Here is a 21939-nt window from a genome sequence, read left to right as displayed (position 1 = left end):
ACAATTTGTCAAACAATAATTGCACACAAATGATTAACTCTTACATTATTATTCTTAGCTTTTTACAAAAATATTTATTTACACTGGGAAATGAGGTGAAATGCAAAATAAATAGTTTTTTTTTTCTTTTTTCAAACAATTAAACCACAAACTTGAGTTGCACTCAGCATTAAATGGCCGGTTTGAATCCTGCCAGTCGGGGCAGCAGACAGAGCCACTCCTTTTTCTTATTCTCTCCTCTCAGTTTTTCTCACTCTGGCTGCAGGGTTGGGGCCCTCAGCCTTGTATAGTCATGCGCTCTCACAGCTGTGAGTGCCGGGATCAGCTTTTTGTTAAGATGGCAGCGGTAAAGTAACTCTCAGTTGACGGTGGAGATTCCTTCACCAGCACGAATAAGAGAACAGCGGGTACTGGCTCCACTCGGCCACGTTGCCATGGTGATAGCTGTGATGCACAGCTTGCGTGGTGTAGTCAGTGGTCAGATGATGAGGAGGGGGATACTGGGAAGGACCTGGGCCGCCCCACTGGCCCAGGGGCTGCTCGGTGCTGTAGGGGTTGTAGATGTGGTGACCGATGACCCCTGGCTTGCTGGCCTGGGCCACAGACATGTTGAGCACCCCTGTGTAGTCCTGGGGGCCCGGGAGGTGCTGGGGGCCACAGCTGGAAGGGCCAACCTCACGGGCCTTTGAGGAGTCGTGATCAGGGACCGTGGCTATGTCAGGAACTCTGGACTCAAAGCTGCTGCGTCCGGATCCACTGTTGCTGCTGCCGATGCTGGAGGAGGGGGACGGGGACTTTCCATACTCATGGAACCTGGGGAGTAAAAAAAAAAGAAGAAAAGAACAAATATTGATTGGCATTCATCAAAACAACATGATTATAATATGATCTGCTGCATCGCTGTTTACCTGTATGACTGGTAGGAAGCTGGAGTAGGAACAAGCTGCTCTGTGCTGTAGAGATCTCTTGTGTCTGCCCCAACAGGAGAGTCAGTCCTCACTCTGTGCTCTCTCTCAGCATCCCAAGGAGAGTAGCGCTCCTCTTTGACACCATCCTCTTCTTTTCTTTTGGGCAGCTCTTCATCCTCTCCGTCGAAACCTTCATACGAAGACTGGCAGAAGTCTGAGGAGCCACAGATCATCAAATGAGAGGAAGAACAAAACAAAAAAAGCATCAACATGAAGAGAGAAGAGTGTGAAAACGGTACCTGGTGGACTGTCTTCTTCAGAGTTCAAAATGTCTGATGCCTTGGTCCTCTTCTCAAGGCATGATGGGTCCTTGTTGGCACGTCTGCAGCAGTAGATCAGTTATATTAAAAACAAATACAAACTACAATACACTGAACAATAAATGAGCTCAGATCCTTTCAAGTCAACGGACCAAACTGGAGCTTTCGCGTTGGCATTTTAACCTCACCTTTTCTTATTAGTGCCTTCATCCCGGAAGCCTTTTGCAAATGGGTTGTGATCGATCTTCAGCTTTGTAATCTGCAGGAGAGGGAGACACAAAGTCAAAGTTAAAACTTTGTGATTTGTCTCTCGGCACACGGCATACTTGCAGTGCTAGAAACAGACCTTAGTGTTCTGGTAGGCAGTGACTGCAGTGAAGGAAGTCTCCGGGAAGGTGAAGGTCTGGAAAACACTCCAGCGCACACTGAACAGGTCGTCTGCCTGAACAATGTGGAAGCGCGGATGGTAGCGATGCATGGAGTGCAAAATGATCTGCAGACAAGGAACATTTTTTTGAACATTTTTCGCTTCCTTGAACGCGGTTTTACTGTGTGCTTTTGACATGTCGACTTAAAGACCACGCTGTCTTTTTTATCCGCTTTTATCCCCGGTGGGAGGAAACTGTAATCGGAAGGTTGTTGAATTAACTATCCTCCAGCCAAATGTTAGAAAAAAAGCACTGCCGAAACGTTCGGTCTAAAGACGTCAAAGTGTTGCAGATGTTGCTTTTACTCACATGGCCGTGCTGGTCGAGCGTGTTGTTGGTCAGCTTGAGCTTGAGGAAGGAGACGGACTGCTTCATCCAGTGACTCCCTGGTGCTGGAGAGTCTGGGTGGAGGTAGGTTCTGCAGGGTGGCTGAGGTTCTGCTTTTCCTGCCACCTCCCACTTCTTTTTATTCCACTGTTGGAAAGAGACACATGAGTCAGTCAATTTGAAAAAGGTGAGTAGCGGAAGAATTTTCAAATCCTTCCTTTTCCACCATAGACTGGAGAGCGGTGGCTGGCCTGTACCACCCACAGAGATGGGGAGGGGAGCGGGGGGTAGTACAGTGGGCTCACAGCAGGGGATAGAAAAACAGGAAGAGATAACATCCTTTGATGTACAATGTTGGGGGTGTGTGTGGGGGGTGGGGGTGGGTGATAAACAGGGGATGTCTTGTCTGGGGCTAGTGGCTACCACTTTGGGTTATCTACAGCCAAACCTATGACTCTAGTGAGGCCTTGGGAAGTGAATTTTCTCTCATGCATGACTCATTAATACACAAAGGAGAAAGCTACTGGTGTCTTACCTTATACCTGAAACCATCCTCTGGGACCATGTCGACCATCAACACGTACTTGGCACATGGAATAAGCCCGGATAGATTCACTTTGCAATGTGGAAACATTCGCCTGGTAAACATGGGAGAAAGAATGAGTTCTGCAAAAGGTGGGGGAGCAAGGTGTGAACATTTAACATTTTATTTTATTTTTCTGTTGCCCTACCTTCCCGGTTTAGTGATGATCATCTCTGTCCCTATTTCATGGAAGGTCGTCCACAGTTCAGTGTCCTCCAGAAACATCCTGATATTGCCCTGGAGATAGGCATCAGGTCCGGGAGCTATGTGGGCCGGAGGAGGCCCACTGAAGTTGGACTTCAAGTCTAGAAGAAAAACATGAATAAGCATTTTTTACTGGAAAAACTGGTAGAAGAAGACACGTGTGCTTACGGAGGCAAAGCTGATATTAAGAAGTAGTCATCAACTCACCTCTGATGGACTGCATCCTTTGGATTAAACTTGATATGTTTTTAACTGAAAAGGCTTTAAAAAAAAAAAAAAAAAAAAAAAAAAACAACAACGAAAGAAAGAAAGAAAAGACAGAGAACTCAGTCCAGGTGTGTGATATCCAAAGTGCGTCTTCAGCTCTTCTCTGTCTCCTGGGTCTCTTTCCACACATGCAAAAGAAAAATCCAACAGCCCAGGAAGGAAGTCAGAAGGTCAAATCAGTCCTCGCTGCAGATGTTTCAGAGATGCTGAGTCCTTGCAGGATGGGATGACCATGACTTTTAAGGGTAGCCCAGGAGTGGGTGGGGCCAGGGAGGCCATCCTTTTGAAGTGGCACAATGATGGGTTGGAGTCCAACTGTGATTGGAGAGTGCTGGAAATCAAAGAGACTTAACAGAGGCTTGATACCATCCCCACAGGAAGGTGGGGGGGGGGGGGGGGGGGGGGGGGGGGGCGTGAAAGAAATGCATCTTTATTAACTGCTAAGAGACTTTAAAAACAAATAGAGATGGACTTCTGTGCTGCAGAACACATAACTCAGTCCAGCAAAACCTGTGTAAATATTTCCCTCACACACACACACACACACACACACACACACACACACACACACACACACACACACACACACACAGAGTCTGCTCATGAAAATGCCATTTAGTGTGTTTGTGGTTAGAAAAAAGTCATTATAATTCATTTGGCACAACTGAGAGAAACACAGCTGAAGGTCTGTGTAAACGGGTTAATGCACTGTGGTCTGTGTGTGCATACAGGTAGGGTCTATTTTTTTTTTTTTTTACATTTTTCAGAAAATCAGCAGTGTTTTCAATAGCTTAGTTAAAGTACACAGGCTTTTCTCATAAATACATTGCATAAATCTGACATATTGGTCTGGAAATGCACACATACACACACATATATGTATTTTCATATTCTATATATAATACATTTTTTCATCATCTCCTTTACACTTTCCATCAAAGGCACCCACAGCAGTGGGTGGGAAACTCTATGTAAACCCATAATGACGATGACAACATGCACTCTTTCTGCAGGTAACTTTCACCTGAGGGCTTTGTGTGAAGCCTGCCAGGTAGTGAAGACTGCATGGAAAGAAGGGGGGGGGGGGGGGGGGGTATGTGTATTCAGGTGTCTAGACAACCCCTGATAGATAATCTCATTAAACTGGTTCCCCTTGAAATGAGCACGTTTCTGCAGCATGGAGAAAGCCCAGGCAATTAACAGCCAGTTAGCACCAAAGGCCCAAGTCAGCCTTGAATGGGACAGGAGGGGTCAGAGAATAAAGACCTGGCACAACAATCCAGCCATCCTCCAGCCCTCCACACACGGGACAAAATCCACAGCTGCGTCTTTGCTCGCAGGCTCGTCTCCTCCTGCATCATGCCACTCGCTGCAGGCAAAAGAATTTATTAGAAAACTGCAAGTATTTGCATAGAAGGGAAAGAGAGAGAAAACCACAGTTTCCCTTCTTGCCTCCACCAACACACACACTCACAAATTTGAATTAAGTGAGTTTCACATCTCATTGAACCTCTTTTTCTTTTTCCTAGCACAGACACATCACTTCCAGTCAGGTTTCTAATTGTAATCCCATGTATGTGTGCTGCATACAATGCCTTCTGTAGGCCCAAACCCTTTTACTCCCACACACCAAGGAGTCTTTTGTTCACGTGTGACTGTATGGATAACAGCTCCAGGCACAAAACTGCGTGTGATATACGAGCGGCTTTTACAGGTGAGGAGCGAAACACAGAGGTGGGTTTATGAGACAGCAGAATTGGCAGTTGGGTGTGCATAAAGAGGCGCGAGAAATAAAGTCTCCCCTGTGAAAGTATTGAGCAGCCTGTTTAAGACTTTTGTGGAGGGTCGATGTAGAGTAAAGAAAAAAAAGGAGGAGGGGTGACATTCAGCTTTTAATGATACACTTAAGAGATCGTGGTCTGATAATTTACCTATGTTAAATGCCCTGATGCAGGGCTCTCCACTCTCTCTGTGGAATTGGCCCTCCCCCCCCCACCTTATGTGAAACGCAAATACACTGATGCTCTCCACACTTCTTCTCTGGTCATGTTTCAGGGGACCAGAGAAGGGGTCACGCAACTTTTTTGGCTGTTTGTCAGCAACGCGAAGGGCTGAATTCTCTTTAGATCACTTCAGCTTTAGCAGAGGAGAGCATGTCAGCTTCAGAGCGGAGGTGTACATTTCAGCAGCGGCAGTGTCAATCCCATTACGCAGTGGTTCTGAAGGCGACAGGTGTGACTGCTAAAGGCCTCAGTGCGGGGCCAGGCGACAAAAAGTCAGGGTGTACAGAGCCATGACAGAGAGCTTATGTAAGAGCAAGCCCAGGGGAGATTTAGGCTGGATGACAAATCAGGGAGCCTGTCTGGAGAAGACTGATAGAGGCTGCCAAAGCCCAAATATACTCCATGAATAACGCTTTTTTACTAAAGAATGTTCGAGGGTGACAGAAAGGGTCTCGCGCTGCAAAAAAAGACTTATCAGAGATACGCTGTGTCGCAGTGACTCCTACTCCCAGATCACCTTCAGCAGAGCTCTTCTACCTACCAGGTGTCAGTCTTTGGCCATTTGCTTTAACTGCACAGATCTCCCTGTGCTCAGCATTTAACAGCTGCCAATATACAGCCAGGGCCGAGGGATCAGACGGCTCTCTGGCAGCCCAATAAAACGCCCCCTTGAGTGCAATGACGAGAAATCTCACACCTTTTGCTCACATTAGCCATGCAGCGTAGTCCTTTTGATGCTAAATCAGCCACATTGAGTGGTTTGTAGAGACAGCAGCCGGCAACTAACACGACGAATGAGAGGAACGATCAATTTACTTTAGATCGTTGGAGGTGCTGTGTTATGATTGGTCACTTTAAGAAAAAAGTTGAGGAAAAATGGGAGAGAGGATCCTTCCATGCCCCCTCTGACATCCCTGTCCTAAATGCAGAGTGGCCGTGATCTCATCTACACAAACTTGGGGCTGGGGGACCTCACATTTGGTCCACCACATAAGAAAACAAATCTCACATCTAGCTTGCCTGGCAAAGAGGGCAAATGACAACTTCACAGCACTTCATAAGAAACTCCTGGAAGTTGCTAATGAAGACTAATGGCTTCCCTTGTGTCAGAGATTTCACACCACTGTGCACAAGCCCTTTGACCGCAGTCAGTGTGGTCAGATGGCTGCAGGAGTTCAGAGGCTGTGCAGCTCCACCACCAGCAGGAGGACTCAAAGAGGAGAAATCCATCTTCACCAGAGCTGAGTCTTAGGAGGTGCACAGTGCCCCAGTTGTGAATCTCCTTAAGGCAGATGTGTGACATTGCACAAGATGAAAAGAACACAATTTCAGCTGTCCTGAAATGAGTTTTGGGAGTTTTTGGTTTTAAGTTATTTGATCACAACAGAAAATAAAATGCAGACAACGGGAAATAGTGGGAAATCCAAGTCACCATGTGTGCCCCCCAAAGGTTTGTGCTTTCTTTAAGTGTGAGACATTTATACTGTCCAATGAGAGTTGTTTGTAAGGTGTCTTAACACTTCTATGGTGCTTTCCTCTGACTAAACAGAGAGTTGACTCAACATTAGAGCAACAGCCTCAAACTGCACTCATAGTTGTCAGATTGCTTAAACGTGACTTTGATACAATACAGTTTGCTAAATGTGTTACTTTGTCTGACATGAATAATAAATGCTTATGTAATCTATTGTAAATGTATTATTAAAAGGACACTCATATGCCATTTCATTAGGTACAGCAGCTTGCTCGCACCAATATCTAATCAGCTACTCACATAGCAGCAAGTGAATGTGGTCAAGATGACCCGCTGAAGCTCAAACTGAGCATCAGAATGAGGATGAAAGGTGATTTAAGTGACTTTGAATGTGGCATAGTTGTTGTTGTTGCCAGAAAATCTGCTGGGATTTTAACACCCAACCATCTGTAGAGTTTACAGAGAATCGTCAGTTTTTAGGGAGAAAGATGCCTTGATGATGTCAGAGGTCTGAGGAGAATGCTTTGAGCAGTGAGGCAACAGCAACTCAAATAACCACTTGTTACATTGAAGGTAGAAGAGCATCTCTGAATGCATGTTAAACCTTGAAGCAGATGTGCTACAGCAGCACAGGAGTGCAACAGGTGCCACTCCTGTCAGCTTAGAACAGAAAACTGAGGCTACAGTTCGCTGGGGCTCACTGAAACCGGGCAACAGTAGGCTGGAAAAACGCTGCCTGCTCTTACGAGTCTTAATATCTGCTGCAGCTTCAGTGCGCAGGGTCAAAATGTGGTGTAAACAACATGAAAGCATGGATCCATCCTGCCTTGTGTCAGTGACTCAGGCTGCTGCTGGTGGCGTGATGATGTGGAGGAAATTTTGTTAGCACAGTTTTGAGCCCTTAGTACCAACTGACATGCCGCTGAAACCCCACATCCTATTGCTGCTGACCATATCCATCCCTTTATGACCACAGTGCACCCATCGTCTAAGAGGATAGCACACCATGTCACAAAGCTCGGATCATCTCGAGCTGGTTTCTTGAACATGACAATGAGTTGTCGTGTACTCCAATGGTCTCCACAGACACTAAATATTAACTCGACAGAAAACATCTGGGATGTTAATATGAACCAAACTCTGAGGAAGGATTCCAGCATCTTGTTGAATCTGTGCCATGAAGGTCCAAACCAGTACTAGCAAGGTGTAGGTAACATAGTGGACAATGAGTGTTTATACTTGGAAATAAAACTAACGTACAGTTTCAAAAAATGTTGGGGTGCTGTGTAAAATGCAAAAGGCATATGATAAAAAAAGAAATAAAACTGTTTATATTATAAAGAAAACACATCAAGAGTTAACACTGAGAAATCACCTGAAAAAGCATCTCAGAATGAATAAGGTTAATTAGTAACATGATTGGGTATAAAAAGAACATAAGACAGGCCGAGTCTTTCAGAGGTAAACGTGGGGAGTTCACTGCTCAGAGTTCATGTGGGTAAAACTTGAACGTAAGCAGCAGGTTTGAGAAGGCATTAATATTTACAAGACTAGGAGTGACACATTCTATTATGCAGACTGCTTTCAGGGAAATCATCGTTTATTTCAGCAAGCCAACGCCAAAGCACAGTCTGCACATGTCACAGCAGCATGCTTGAGTGCTAAACTGGGCTGTCTGCAGACTAGACCAGTCAGCCAGTGAAAACATTTGGTGCCTTAAGAAATTAAAGATAGAACAAAGGACGCTCTGAAGCCTGAAACATTATGATGCAAAAGTTGGAAAATATGTCAGCAGTGTTAAAAGAACAAAAGAACAGGTGATGCAACAGAGCGGTCAACATGCTACCGTCTCCCCCAGGGTGCTGGCAAATTACAAAAAAAATTAATTTTAAAAATTAATTCCATTCAGCTTTTATTTACATTTTACACAGCATCCCAACATTTCTGACGTCACAACTTTTTCAGCAATCAAGTGAAGTCAAGCAACAGCATGTAAGTACTTACACTGTATGATGAGAATCTCCATCCGCACCATATCAGTCTGCATCCACGACTCTTGTAAGTTACAGCTGGTTTCCCCAAACAAACCATCTAATTTGATGCACACATTGCACCTGATAACAAACAGCACACACAGTGCAGATCGTGTGTTTCTCAAATATATTTTTGGTTTGACATCTATAATGCATTCAGTCCAGACACAGAGAACAGTTCCACTTCAGCAGCCTGCACCAGAGGGGAGCTGGGCGAAGCTCGAGCTCAAGCCTTTGACCCACTCGCCCTCTTTAGCCGCGTTACATTCCCAGAAGCTCGGCAGAACAATAGAAAAACTATCTTACACCAAAAAATAATCGTGAAATAAAATACAAAACGTTTCTTCTTTTATCAAGGGTGATAGTTTACAATTATTCACTTGTACGCTTTCTTTGAAAAATTATGTTTTAGACAACTTTCAAGAAACATAATCAGTAAATAACTTTCTTTAACATCTTGTATAGAAAACAAAACAATCTTTAAAAAACATTCTGTTGTCTTCCTCTGAGTTAAGCTAGATTGTGACAAATTTACCAAAATGGTTTCAATGGAAAGGCATCGGGATTAGAGAGTCCTCCTCGGGACGCGCCAAAGATCGGGAAAGATCATGAAAAGTGCTTCTCGAGCTTAAGAGTTGACCGCTGAAAGCCAAAACATGTCAGAAAGATACTTGGATTTTGATACGTACCAAAAAAAAAAAAAAAGCTAATTTCCAATAACCCCTTCCCATATGAATACAGATCAATGCTGGTGACATGGAGGTCCATCCTGGTAAGAACTGTTCCTCTTAGCTACAAATGCACATGAAAGGAAAGAAAGAAAAAAATAGTACAAGGAATACAGTGAGTACAAAAATAGCGCAAAGTTAAGTGCAAACTGAAAAACATCCCGAATGTTAAGTGTAAACATTTTCAACCTGCTACATGTCATGAGGCCGCGTGGCTCGTTGTCTCCACGGGCGAACATCAAACGCAGCCGATTGTTCTTGTGTCCTTTGAAATATTTCGTGTAGCAATGCATTGTGTCCTGGAGATGAACATCTCATGCCCAAGTAAACTATCAGAGTGGAGGACAGCAGGTGCATGCTGCTGAGCGCCCATCCAGACCGAGGCGCCTCAGTTCGATGGGCTCGTGAGACAACTGGAAAGCTGCAGCTTGGCGATATAGTTAGCACACAACATACGAGAAGATGCATAAACACGGGACTGGCTCGCTTTAAAGGCTGATTTTTTTTTTCCTTTTTCCCCAAGTTGTCACAGGAGAGCTCAAAAAGCTAAAGAGTGATATGCATAAATGGCACATTACAGACATGCTGTGAGACGAAAGCCATCATTGTCTGTCATATACATCATCACCAGAGCAACACTGCGACATGACAGCCGATGAGAATACTGCAGTGGGAGTGTGGGGTTTTTTGTTTTTGTTTTGCAATGCACGTGAGGGGACAAGAGCATCAACACAGACAGCTGCAGAGGTATGAACATCCTGTTTTTTTTGTTGTTGCTTTTAAGAATTGGGGGAAGTGGAGTTTGGCAAAGTCAGGCCTGGATGTGTCATGAGTTCAGAGGCCTTCCGAGGCTCAGATGTCCATGTAGTCGTCCTCCTCGTCCGACTCGCTCTCCAGAGACGACTCCTGGCTGGATGTCTCCTGCACCTCCAGTGCCGGCTGGGTCAGAGTGTCCTTTTTGACTGTGGCTGCGGACTGGGACGACAGGATGACGTTCTGTACAGGAGCAGACAGCAGGGGTCACTGTTGAGTGCTGGGACAACAGAGAGCCGTATGCGTGGTAATTGAGAGTGCTTACCTTAAGTCTCTGTTTGGTTTCCTCTGAGATGCTGCCTTTGGGGGAGAGAAGCGTGGGGGTCGGAGGCGTTACTGTGATTTCTGGCGGGAACTTGGTAACGGTGGAAGGGATGAAAAGCTTTGGCATGTTGGGCGGGACTCGGGAGCGGATTCGGCTGGGGTCTGGAAGCTTCGACTGGTCATTGCTGGCATACTGCTGCTGGTCTGAGAGAAAGAGCGTGGAAGAAAAAGAAAGAAGGCGTGCACAGTCACTAACGGTGCTGTTATGTGCATTATCTGTTGAATCCAATCTACGCATGTTTTTGTAAGACACTTTGATTCTTAGGTAATGACCTGGGCAAGGTTGTATTGTGCTACATGTGGCAGTTTCCCCCTGAAACCAGCCTGCTGCTGATTCCTGCCCCTGCTGGGACACAGTGGCGAGTTTCATCTGCTGGCAAAGGTGCGACTCCTGCTGTCGGTACAAAAGTCCCTCTGCAGGCTCCTCCCGCTCCTCTGCGAGCAACAAATAACATGTTAGGGATCGATTCGACCCAACAAAAAACTTTGCAAGTGCGCAAAAACTGTGCTTTCAATTTACAAAACAAAACAAATAAATCAGTGTATAAAAAGAATAAATATTGCAGCAAATTGTAAAATGTCAGCTTTTATAGCAAATCATTTGGACACTGACAAGAAACATTTCTTTTCAGAATGGTTTCCAGTGCTTTTGATTTAAAGTTGCGTTGCGTACCATTTCACTTCCTCTCTGCTTTCCTTCTTTAGCACGACTAGAGGCTGCGCGCGCACACACACACGCGCACACACACACACACACACACACGCACGCACACGCAGAGAAATGTGTTTTTGACTAGGGGTCCCATGAAAGTCATCAGGAACACTCACAAGCGACTGATTGTTTACAGGTCGCCGATGAATGAGGGGATTATTTCGTAATAAATCTCCTTATATTTGGCATTTATTAGCAGACAATTGACAGTAACAAGTTTCCCTTTGATTGGGACCTCACAGCCTCATTCATTAGACAAGCATTTGTAATGAATGCAGGAACACTGCTGCTAACACTAACTGCAAAAATTCCCCCTGCAGCTCAGACACGGACACAAATATGAAAACAAAAATTATCTAATACGTTTTCAGTCTTCACCCATAATGTTGCCTAGGAAACCGTTACATAACACACATCAGTGCAGTGCTGCTTCATACCGACCAGTGTGTGTTTGCACCCACATGCAAACACACTTTTGCATGTGTTTTCAGACTTCAAAGGTCATGCAAGTTTAGGAAATGGACATGAAGCTATACAACTTCATAATATGCAGCTCCTGGTTACGCTCTCGCTAAATGAATGATGAATGCAATTCAATAAGTAATAATAATAATCACCAGTGTGTCACGGCAAGAGATATTTGTACTTCAAGGACAATTTCTAATTCTCTGTGGGGAAGAACAGGAAGAGACCTCCTGTAGAAGCAGGTTCAGGGAGGGGCAGCTGTCTGCTGCAAATGGTTGGACAATGATGGGAAGCAATGTTCATCAAAATGCCAGGCATGACAGAGAGACGAGACACACAAAGAACCCTGATCTGAAATCTGTGATGGTGGTAGAAGTGTAATACCCGGTATTCTGAGACTTAATGCAGCTTTATTAGTCAAACATAAAAAACCCTAAAAAACTACTAAACTGCAAGTTGCCTTTGTCTTTTTATATTTCCGTTATTGCGTTCATGGTTAAGAAAATATAACTCCTACTGTGAGTTGGTTTGGCCACATGTGTTTTCTTCTCTGTACACAGACACACATGAAAGATTCACTGGTTCTAAGCTGCCTGCAGGTGTGAATGTGAGTGTGAATAATGGTCTTTCCTGTGACTGACTGGCAGCCTCCTTCACTACCGCCTGGTTAACAGCTAATGAATGATCAAATGTTTCATTCATGTCTGTCAATGCAACTTAAACATCCCTATGTGTATTCATTTTCTATGTATCCATGTCTGTTATTCTACCTGTGTAGTAACCCTGAGGGAGCTTGCCCCTTGAAAATAAAAGGTTCGTTTAAACTACCTTTCTGTGTCTTAAGAGTAGAAACAGGTAAGAAAGGCAAAAGAAAACAAAAAAAACCCAAAACTTCGTCAACAACATCATGACCGTCGTCAAATGTCGTCAAATGATTATTCTAACTAACTGATGCTAAATCTACTGACCACAAAGAAAAGGTTCACACACTGAATTTGCATACTACAGATTCAAGCTCTCAGCCTTTAGAAATGTCAGTTCTACTCATCCTAAAAACCTAAAGAGGAAAGAATGACATGTTTTGATAGCAAACACGAGATAAGCTGAATATTCATTATGAGATCTGCGGTGATTAAGCCAAAGCCTTCGAGGAGCTCACGTAGGCACACAGAGTCACAATCTGGAGGATGTGAATTTCTCAAACTCTTGTTGGTGGACTGACAAAACCCAAAAGGCAAAACATAACCAGGCCAGAGCTTGCTGTTATGTAACTGAGCTGCTGAAACCCACAGGCGCCCTCTGCTGGTCACATGGACACTGTAGTATCATTAGAAACTGGAGCTCCACTTAAAGCAGCAGAATTTAATGGCAAAACTGCATTGATTTTTGTCTGCAGAATCAGAGGACGTCGCAACATTTGATGTGTGTGGGAGGAGGCCGCTGTACCTGTCTGTGGCAGGAAGGCCATGGCTGCAGAAGAGTGGCTGGCTCCTCTCCTGTGCTGTGGCTGATCGTGGAAGCTTGAGGTCTGAGGTCTGGGCAGCTTGCTCAGGGGCTCGTACACCACCTTGGCTTGGCTGTCCTGGGTGGACAGCGGGTGGCAGGTGGAGTGGCTGACCAGGACGGGCGTCGGTAGGGAGGCGGGGAAGAAGAGGTCTCGTTGCTCCTTTGTGTACTTAGGTGTGGTCGGGGCATCGCTCGAAGCCTGCTGAAGACAGAAAAAAAAAAAAAAAAAAGACAAAGCAGCATTCATGAGGAGGTGTGACTGACCTTGGCTAACCACCCCCTGCACCGGCAGACTTCTGAGTACTGTACATCCTCTCCCCTTGAGACAGAACTGCTGCGAGACTCAGAGAAGCAGAGTCGATATTTCTGCACTTTTCAAACACACATCAGCCGTGCTAGTTTTGCCTCTTTCACACAACAAGTAATGAATCCTTTACAGAGTTTCGATGCCGCTCCTCGGGGTTTCACGGGCTGGCAGCACTTGCCCGCTGGACTGTGTGTTGGGTTATGGTGAGCTCAGATCTGAGCCACTTTGGTGGATGTCCTTTTGAGGACCACTTATAAACACAAGAGCTGCACAAACAACCTATGACAACAGCCGCCCTGCTCCCACAGCCGCTGTCATGGCAACACAGAGGAGCACAGTTAAAAGGAATGAATACACCTTCTCCTCTAGTTTTTATATCTAAATGGATAAAAAGTTGGATGAAAAACAGCTTTTCTAAGCACATGACACACAAGATGCTCGGTCTATTGTGCAAACCGAGCCAAAATGTGAGACATTCAGGAATGAATTCATTTCATATTGACTAGAAGGCTACACCGACATGTACAGCATTAATTATGCAGGGATGGAAAAGAGGCAAATATGACTTCATACTTGCAAAAGAATCTGTCAAAGCTAAACTGCATCTGCTACAGCTCTGTTAAGACATCTAGGGTCATAGTATATATTCTGTCATGACAAGTGGCCTTTGACAGATATAGTACGTTAGCTCAAGAAAATTTGGCAATAACAGAGCTCTCGTCCCAGTTCTCCCTGGGTGTCTGCAGGGAGATGAAGTCAAATTGTGCTCGGCTTCACAGCTGCGTGCAGTGACGCTTCCCATGGGATTCACACAGCAGAGAACAGGCAAAATTAAACAAGCAGAGTAGCCTTCCCAAAGCTTGGAGAGCAAAAGATCCTCCAGCCCAACGCAGAGCAGCACAGTAGCTTAAAGCAAGCAGCAGCTCCGTAGCCGGCTTTGATGATTCATATCTCATGAATTAAACATCCCCAATAGAGACACCAACAAGTCAGCTGGACTGTGCGCTTAGAAAAACATTAGATTGCAGCACGTAGCATGAAGCCAGTATTCAGGGTTGAGCGTTCCCGTGTGGTCGAGGTCCAACAATGAACCGAAAGACTGTTCTCTGTCATCACAGATCGGGCTGTCGATCAGATTAGAGCCGCGGCAGATCTTTCCAACACAGAGGAAACAAACTTTTTCCATTAAACTGCCCTCCAAAAATGAAGCAATACTGGCATTTCACTGTGAAGCAAACAAAACGTATTTACTGAAGTAAACCCATAATGTTCCAGCTCAAATACAGGAGTGTTTTTAATAAAATACCTCCACCAATTCAGTGTTATCCTTATTTAACTTATCCTGGGCTTTTGTATAGCCCCTCAGTTCACATTCACCAGTTGACAGCAAATTGTATGGACTCCTCCAGTGAAAACAAGACAGAGGACAACACAGCTGATTTTCCAGCTCAGCACTCAAAGGACTCCCTCTCCCTCCCCCTCTATTTGTGGGGGCTTGAAGGAAATGTGTGAATCTGCAAGCGACAGGGAAAAAAAAAAAATTTCCTCAAGCTACGATCTACATTACCCACCACATACAAATGTAAGCAAATGCAAACCACGACAGGTATTGGTGCCACAATAATTACACATTAACAGCAGTTAGATAAGACTACAGAATGAGCTTTGATGTAGAAAAGCACCCTCCGTTTGTCACATCCTGGGCATGCAAGGACACTCACCAGTGCATACAGGCCACCTATCAGAGTAATCCACTGATTTTCCTGGCTCACAATGGGCCTTTGGGCAGATGACTATGCACATAGTAAAGGCAATACGTCTGTATTAGCTTATATGGGAAAAAATCTGAGAAGGTGGTTAAAAAAATAAATTACAATGCTGGTGATTTTCCTTTGGCTCTGGCAGTCAGGCGGCATGACTGTGTCTTGTTAAGAATCCATGTATGAGCTGTTAAGTATTAGTCATCCAATATAAATGATCATGATGAAATAAAGTGGTCAAATTTAAATTCTTTTTGAGTGTGGATGCATCTGGGTTTAGGCTTCTGCAACCGTAATAATGGCATTATTTAGACATCATTTCAATTTTCTCACATTTAAATTATTCTAAACTGAAATACATAAGTCAGCATACAGTCCCCGAAGTGAGCTAAAGGCTCTTTACAGCGTTTTTTCTACTCCTGGCTCTGTGTGATGTCAGCGAAATTGAATTTCTGTGGCATGCTGTTTATGAAGTGCAGCAAATCAGAAATAAAAATGTCTTAAAGGGACATTGGTCTTAAAGGGAGAGGATCCCTAGTTAAAGACAGATGGTGAACTGAGGTGGCTGCACAAAGGCCCAGTATAAGTTAAATAAGGAATTCACTTCTTTATGCACATTATAATTAGCCTCTTTAAGGTAAAAAGAAGATAAACAAAATAATGTGAAATTAAATACATGTAGATAAAAACAAAAATATAATTTACTGCTACTAATTAACAACTGTAGTTTTTACACATGGCGTCTTCCAGCTCTCTGCAATCATCTAGCGTCGCGTGGAAAGTAGACAAACGAATAAAAAGACCAAGATGAACAAAAGGAATCATGCAGAAAATAAGATGGTGCGATCGCTGAACTGGGGAAAAAAAAACACAGATTTATTTTGCTTACAACTGTGGTACACATGAGCCTGAAGTTCAGGGAACATCACCGTGACAACAGGATGTGGGCAGAGAGACCCTTGATGACTGTGTGGGCAGGAGGAGGGATGAGAGGGGGGGGGGGAGAGAGACACTGAACCAGAGTGAGGCAGAGCAAGTAATGATTCGATGAGGAATCCGTGTACTGGAGACAAAACTGAGATAACGTGCTTAGGCACTAGCTGATTGTCTGCGATTACACAAATACTAAGTATTTACTCATTTCTTTCACTTTATCTTAAAAAATGAAAGACATCATATGCATATTGCCTGTGCAAATAAACAACCTGAATATCAGTGTCACGCTGAAAATGATGACAAGTTTGGCAGCGACTGAGTGAGGCTGAAGGGACAACAGGGAGCATTCACACCACGCTTTGGGCTATATTTAGCACTGGCAGGCAGGAGCAGGTTAGACTTGAAGTCTGGGAATTACCAAGTTAGTCATCACTTTAGCACATTTTACTACAGATGCTGCACACTTAACCCCACACATAACACAGAACATATATTATAACAAGTGCTATTATGAGCTAAATCAGCAGACATGTAACACTAGAATTAAACTTCCTGGATTCGCCAGATGGGTGAGCTAGACGATTGTAGTTTATAAGACATTTCTGGTGTCCTGTTAATTTGTTTTGAAACAAAACCTTAAAATTTGTGTTTTGCTATGCAACGCACATCCCAGGATCTTAATTTTTTGCATCATCTTTTATAATGAAGGAATAGACCCATAGTTAAGCACGTGCTACAGGGAGCTACACCACAAGGATGAGGGAAAATGTGAAGGTGTGGGTGTAGCAGAAAGGTGGCAGATGAACATGCTGAGTTACAAAGGTTTACCTGTCTTTGGGCAGAAGTGGCCAACTGTATCTGACAGAACTTCACAGCCTGGTCCAGAGCCACATCCTCATCAACCTGAGACAGGAGAAAAGGCAGAATAAGGATTTTCGAGCAGAGGAACGCAGTGTATCTACAGATAATCAGATTCCACGATGTCAACTTGTTCACATACGTTTCCGTGCAGTATAAATACAGAAGCAATGATTATAGCACCACAAATTCATCAGATTTCTGAAGTGACCTGTCCTGAGAAACATACAGTGTTAATTAATCCTCATACACCAACGCCAAACCGACAACAACTTAATCTGATTCTGAGCCAGCACGATTTTTTCTCTCCTCAGCTTTCGCATCTGATCATTAGCACAAGTAAAGAAAGGCGTAGTTCAGCTGGTGGATGTGTGGGAGTTGGCAAGCTTAGCTAGAGAACAACACCGCACACTCGAAGCTGGAGTAGGCAGCCAGGTTTTGGCATCTTCGGGGACACAAATTGGATAATAACCTTTCAGCATATTGTAACTCAAGTACTCTGAGAAAGATCTAGAATCTACCACTGATTGTTTTCAGGTTTTAGAAAATTAAACCCCGATTGGAGAATTTAGGCAATCACAGGTCTTTGTTGTCCAAATGTTTTCCAGTTTATAGGCATGTGTTAAAGGTCCTCCGTGACTGCGAGACATAGTTGTCTGTATGAGTTAAGCATACAACTTCCACCCAGAGGAGTGGGCGTAAGGCCTGTGAGAGGACAAATATTTAGGGGGACTTTATTTTTCCTCTATCGAATTTTTGTCTGTGGCAGCTTTAACAGCTGCGTGAGCATGTTTACAGCGACGTTCGCTGTCTGCAGCAATTCAGGGACCCCCAAAGGGAGGGAATTTACAGCATCCTCAATCGAGTTTTCAAACTGCTTATTGTAGAAACAGATTGAGTCAAGCTTCAACATGTCACAGAGGACAGCCCTCTGCTTTCATCTGTAGCTCTCTGCAAACTCTTTACTTGTTGAACTTCCTCCCCACAAACACACAAGGATGCATGTGTGTGCATGCTTATTTGCCAGTTAGAACTTCTCAAAAATCCCTTGCAAACTCCCCCCCCAATAAAAAACCCCACAAAAAAGCCCAAAAAATATCTGACAGGTATGGAGGACCAACGCCACTTTCTAGAGAACTGTAATGGCATCATTAACAGACAGTGTTTGTAAACAATTGAGCATTTGAACAAATTCTGAACCAACGCAATGTTCACATGATGATGCGCATTTGAGGATCTTTTTTGAGGTAGTAATGAGCAACCAGTATTCTCTACTCATCAAGCTGAAATACTTTGATGGCAGGAAATGCTCAATCTACATACACACTTAGTGGGTTTTTGTTTTAACACCTCAGCAGAGAGGTTAGAGACTGAAAAATGTCTTGAGTGTGATATGCAGCACTGCTGACATAAACAAAAATGAAAAAAAAAAATCAAAAGGTACAGATTTAAAATATAACCATGTGCAGGTGTGTTTTGGGGGGGAAAAAAGAAAAGAGAAAACAAAGCATTTGTAGTTTGTGTAAGTAGGTACACAACCACAAGATGGCTTTGGAAAATGTCCAGGCTTATTAATTGCGTGATTTGGTGACAGGAAACATGTTGCGCCTGGCTCTGGCTTTTAGGTACGGCTCTGAGAAAATTATTCTCTAAGCTGTTTCTTAAAAAGCACAGGAAAAAGAATCTTGCTGCAAAGCTAAGCGCCCAGAAAAACCAAGCAAACGATGCAGACAGTAAACCACTCCATTCAATTTTTTATCTCATTCTTGCTGTATTTTCAAAGTTTATATTTTTCCAATGGAAACCACATGGCTATTCTATTTTAACTATCTTAACATAATTCATTAAAAGAAGCTTTCTGTTTCTAGAAATATCCTACAAAGTTTCCATTTCTGTGTATGCACTTTGTCACGGCACACTTTGCATCAGTTGTGCTGGCAGTGTAAAAACAATCTTTCATTATCAATTATACTTTGATGGCAAAAACTAGCCGGGGCTGACATGAGAAAACAATTTGCTTTTCAGTGCAGAACCTGATATCAATATATATCAATGTGAAAAGTTAAGAGGCCAATCACAGGAATTCATAAAGTGAAATGTAGTGATAAATTTCACTGTATCTTTAAATCAGCAGTGACTGAGCCAAAGTGGTTTTTGCATGCTTTAGAGGTGGATATATATATCATGAGAGAGAGAGAGAGACAAGCGAAAGAGAGAAAATATGGCTATTCCTATTTAAAAATACCAAACTACATTTAGAGTCAGCAATCTATTTTAGAAATAACAGCAAAAGGACGGGACACACCGAGGTTGAATTTGGGTTACTCAGAGTAAAAACAACCGCACCTTGAGCTGTATTTGCTGCAGAGCTCGAAAACTCAAAGTGGGAAAGTCCCTGATTGTCAATAGGAGTACTGTTACTAATTCAGTTAGAAAAGGGGTTTCCCGAGTCCAAATTATTTTAGGAGGATTCTCATTAAGAATGTATGACTTTGCAAAATATCATTTAAAAAAAATGCAGTGCGGTTATTGCAACAATAATGTTACCTATATGTGCACAGTGAAGACATGTGGTGTGGCACATCTGCAAGAGGTTTACCTGTTTTATGAGCATATAAGTCTCTGACATTATCTTTTCAATGCGCCCCAGGTCGTAGGTCATGACTTTCTGGCCTTGTTGCCACACTCTGTAGGCATCAAGCAGGAGGGTTTTTCCAGACTCTACATCCTCTAGAAGTTTCCTCTTCCTGTTTGGCTTTCGTAGTAACCCCTGATCAGTCCCACTCGCTGCCACGGTGATTTTGGGTGCTGAGGCTTGAAGCTGCTGCTGTCTGGAACTGATACTTAGCTCCTCCAGGGAAAGTTCTGGTGTCCGGCTGATGTCAGTGACTTTCTGCTGAGGCTCAGTGCCACTCACTGAGGTCTCAGCCTGTGTTTGGGTGCCCTGAGAATCTGTGGCATTAGAGGGTTTCCTCCAGTGGCAGATGTCCAGGTCCATGGGTTCTGCAGGCCCTGCTTTATGCCCCTCATTCCCAGGAGTCTCTGCCTTCCCAGGGTAGCCCTCCTGAACCTTACTCCCTTTATCTATTGACGGTAGTGGTGATGGGGTGAGTTGCGCCTGGGAGGCTTCTCTTGGACCTGGATCAGTAGCACAGGCGCCCTCTGTGAGTCCAGGCTTCTTAGGCACGGTGTGTTTGCTGTCATCTGAACTGGGCTTGTTGGATGTGTCTGTTGTGGTCATCTCCCCCATGGAGGGCGCAGGCGCTTTCTGAAGCTGCTCAGACACCTGAAAAAGAACAGAACCTGTCAAAACATGAAGTGGGTGCATGCCAGATGTGTAAAACACTGAGTGGCTCTCGGCCGTGCATGTGCACAGTGGGCTGTAGTAGTCTTACCCCAGTGAGACTGTTCAGATTGTCCTCCAGGACTTTTACAGTTAGGAAAAATGCTCTCTTGGCCAAAACCTGGCGATCAACATCCCGTAAATACTTCCTTCAGAAAGAAGGAATAGAGATGTCATGGAACGAATAAAAGACATATGACAGAATTAACATCATCACACAGAACGTGGTGCTTACTTTCCCTGGTCAGGGGTTCTCTGCAGCATAAAAGAGACTTTCAGCAGAGTATCGTGATCCTTGAGCTGAGACAGCACCTCCAGCAAGAGGACAATGGATCGGTTCATATGAGATGCAAAACTACCCGGGCGATCAATCTCATCTACTGGAATACGCCAGATGCCCTGGACAAGACAAGGAGAAAACAAAGGAAAATGCACAGTTAGGTTTGACTATTTTACTCATCATTGTTGCTAGCAGTTGGAGTAGGAACAGTCAAAAGAGACAGTGCAGTTACCCAAGAGTATTTCAAACTTCCCAGTGAAGCCAAATGATCTCCAGCAGCTCAAACAAAAGTTACCGCTCAATATTCCAAAAGTCCAATTTGTAAAATTCTGAAAGTTTGTGTTTTTATAAATGCTCTCTGCTGCTATTCTAAGTTCTCAGAGGCATGTGGAGGGCATGACACAACGGAAACAATTAACGGGGACATGTGGAAAAGCTGAAAGGAAAGAAGGTAGTGGGGAAAGCAAGAAAAATTAATGTGACTGAAACACATGGCTTTCAAAGAAGAAAGCCCTAATGAGGGGATGGAAAGGCTGCAGGAGAGATCTAGCGGTCTAGCTTGCCATGTAGGAGATATTAAGAGAGAGGGGGGCTTTCTCTCTGGGCAGTCTCATTAGTGCTCAGTTCTGTCCAAGCAATGAAACAGACCAACAGACTAGCTGCCAACAAACAACGTCCTCTTCCCCCCCCCTTCTTTTTTGTTTTTTTAAATGGAGCACTCCACCTTTTCAGTGAGCACATGTCCACTCAGCAGGTAAACTGAGGAGAGGATCTGCACTCTGAAGCTACTGATGCGAGTGCAGATGGTGGCCTAGGCAGCACACAGGCTTCAGTCGCAAAGCACATGGCACATAGTACAGTTACAGACTCTGTGTGTGTGTGTGTGTGTGTGTGTGTGTGTGTGTGTGTGTGTGTGTGTGTGTGTGTGAGAGAGAGAGAGAGTGAGAGAGACAAATAAAGATGACCATATCAGGATGGAACAAAAACAAATGAGATGGCTCTATCAGCTGCTGGAGGCATGGGGAGCATGGCGCTCCTCCTAACAGACCGCTCCAGATTGTCAGATGACATTTTCAAATCCACCGGAGAGGAACAAAGCAGGAGAGATAAACCTATCAAAACAAAATCCATGCTTGAAGATGCACCTAGAGCCTTTTAACCTAGAAAATTAAATGAAATGCAAATGAATCCCAGAAAACCTGATACATGTTGTTTTTAAGCATTCCTAATTTCTGTTAGTATTTTTGTTGTACATAGGAATCTTTTTGTACTGTTTTTTAAGCAACTTTTGTGATGATAATTAAAAAAAACCCCAAAAAAACAGAGGTCAGGAAAGAAATCCCACGAACATTGCTCAAAT

General features: G+C 44.0%; 2 protein-coding genes across 7 annotated transcripts in view; both read right to left on the bottom strand.

Annotated features, from left to right (window-relative positions):
* On the bottom strand, positions 1–3345 carry tbx16 (T-box transcription factor 16). 2 transcript variants are annotated; one of them, XM_004544105.2, is made up of 9 exons: positions 2978–3026; positions 2715–2871; positions 2519–2621; positions 1966–2130; positions 1575–1721; positions 1417–1487; positions 1208–1290; positions 909–1122; positions 1–813 (listed from the first exon to the last, which is right to left on the bottom strand). In XM_004544105.2, the coding sequence occupies exons 1-9, from the start codon at positions 2991–2993 to the stop codon at positions 381–383; spliced, it is 1389 nt and encodes a 462-aa protein (XP_004544162.1). In that variant the 5' UTR covers positions 2994–3026; the 3' UTR covers positions 1–380. The 2 variants fall into 2 exon arrangements, with proteins under 2 accessions (XP_004544162.1, XP_076746573.1); XM_076890458.1 differs by having other exon boundaries at positions 2715–3345.
* Positions 3346–8409: 5064 nt separating this feature from the next.
* cabin1 (calcineurin binding protein 1) overlaps positions 8410–21939 on the bottom strand; it is a 37777-nt gene continuing 24247 nt past the window's right edge. For 4 of the 5 annotated variants that reach the window (XM_024804382.2, XM_024804384.2, XM_024804385.2 and 1 more), the window contains 8 exons: positions 20535–20698; positions 20352–20448; positions 19556–20242; positions 16927–17001; positions 13036–13297; positions 10686–10847; positions 10354–10556; positions 8410–10271 (listed from right to left, as the gene is read on the bottom strand). In XM_024804382.2, the coding sequence (XP_024660150.2) occupies positions 10128–10271; positions 10354–10556; positions 10686–10847; positions 13036–13297; positions 16927–17001; positions 19556–20242; positions 20352–20448; positions 20535–20698 (1794 nt within the window). In that variant the 3' untranslated portion in view covers positions 8410–10127. The remainder of the gene's footprint in view (positions 10272–10353; positions 10557–10685; positions 10848–13035; positions 13298–16926; positions 17002–19555; positions 20243–20351; positions 20449–20534; positions 20699–21939) is intronic. The other variant, XM_024804383.2, reaches the window with a different exon arrangement.

Source organism: Maylandia zebra, linkage group LG12 (assembly GCF_041146795.1).
Source record: "Maylandia zebra isolate NMK-2024a linkage group LG12, Mzebra_GT3a, whole genome shotgun sequence".
Taxonomy (NCBI): Eukaryota; Metazoa; Chordata; class Actinopteri; order Cichliformes; family Cichlidae; genus Maylandia; species Maylandia zebra.
The sequence above is the reverse complement of the archived record's forward strand: the minus strand, read 5'-3'. Positions and strand labels throughout refer to the sequence as shown.

What these genes read in the sequence shown, in the direction of transcription:
- tbx16 (XM_076890458.1), bottom strand. Translation starts at nt 2,896, where the DNA reads ATGCTTATTCATGTTTTTCTTCTAGACTTGAAGTCCAACTTCAGTGGG. An exon ending in CGCTCGACCAGCACGGCCAT is followed by an intron (nt 1,722 to 1,965) that starts GTGAGTAAAAGC and finishes CCTTGTCTGCAG; the next exon opens with ATCATTTTGCACTCCATGCA. An exon ending in TGAAGAAGACAGTCCACCAG is followed by an intron (nt 1,123 to 1,207) that starts GTACCGTTTTCA and finishes GTGGCTCCTCAG; the next exon opens with ACTTCTGCCAGTCTTCGTAT.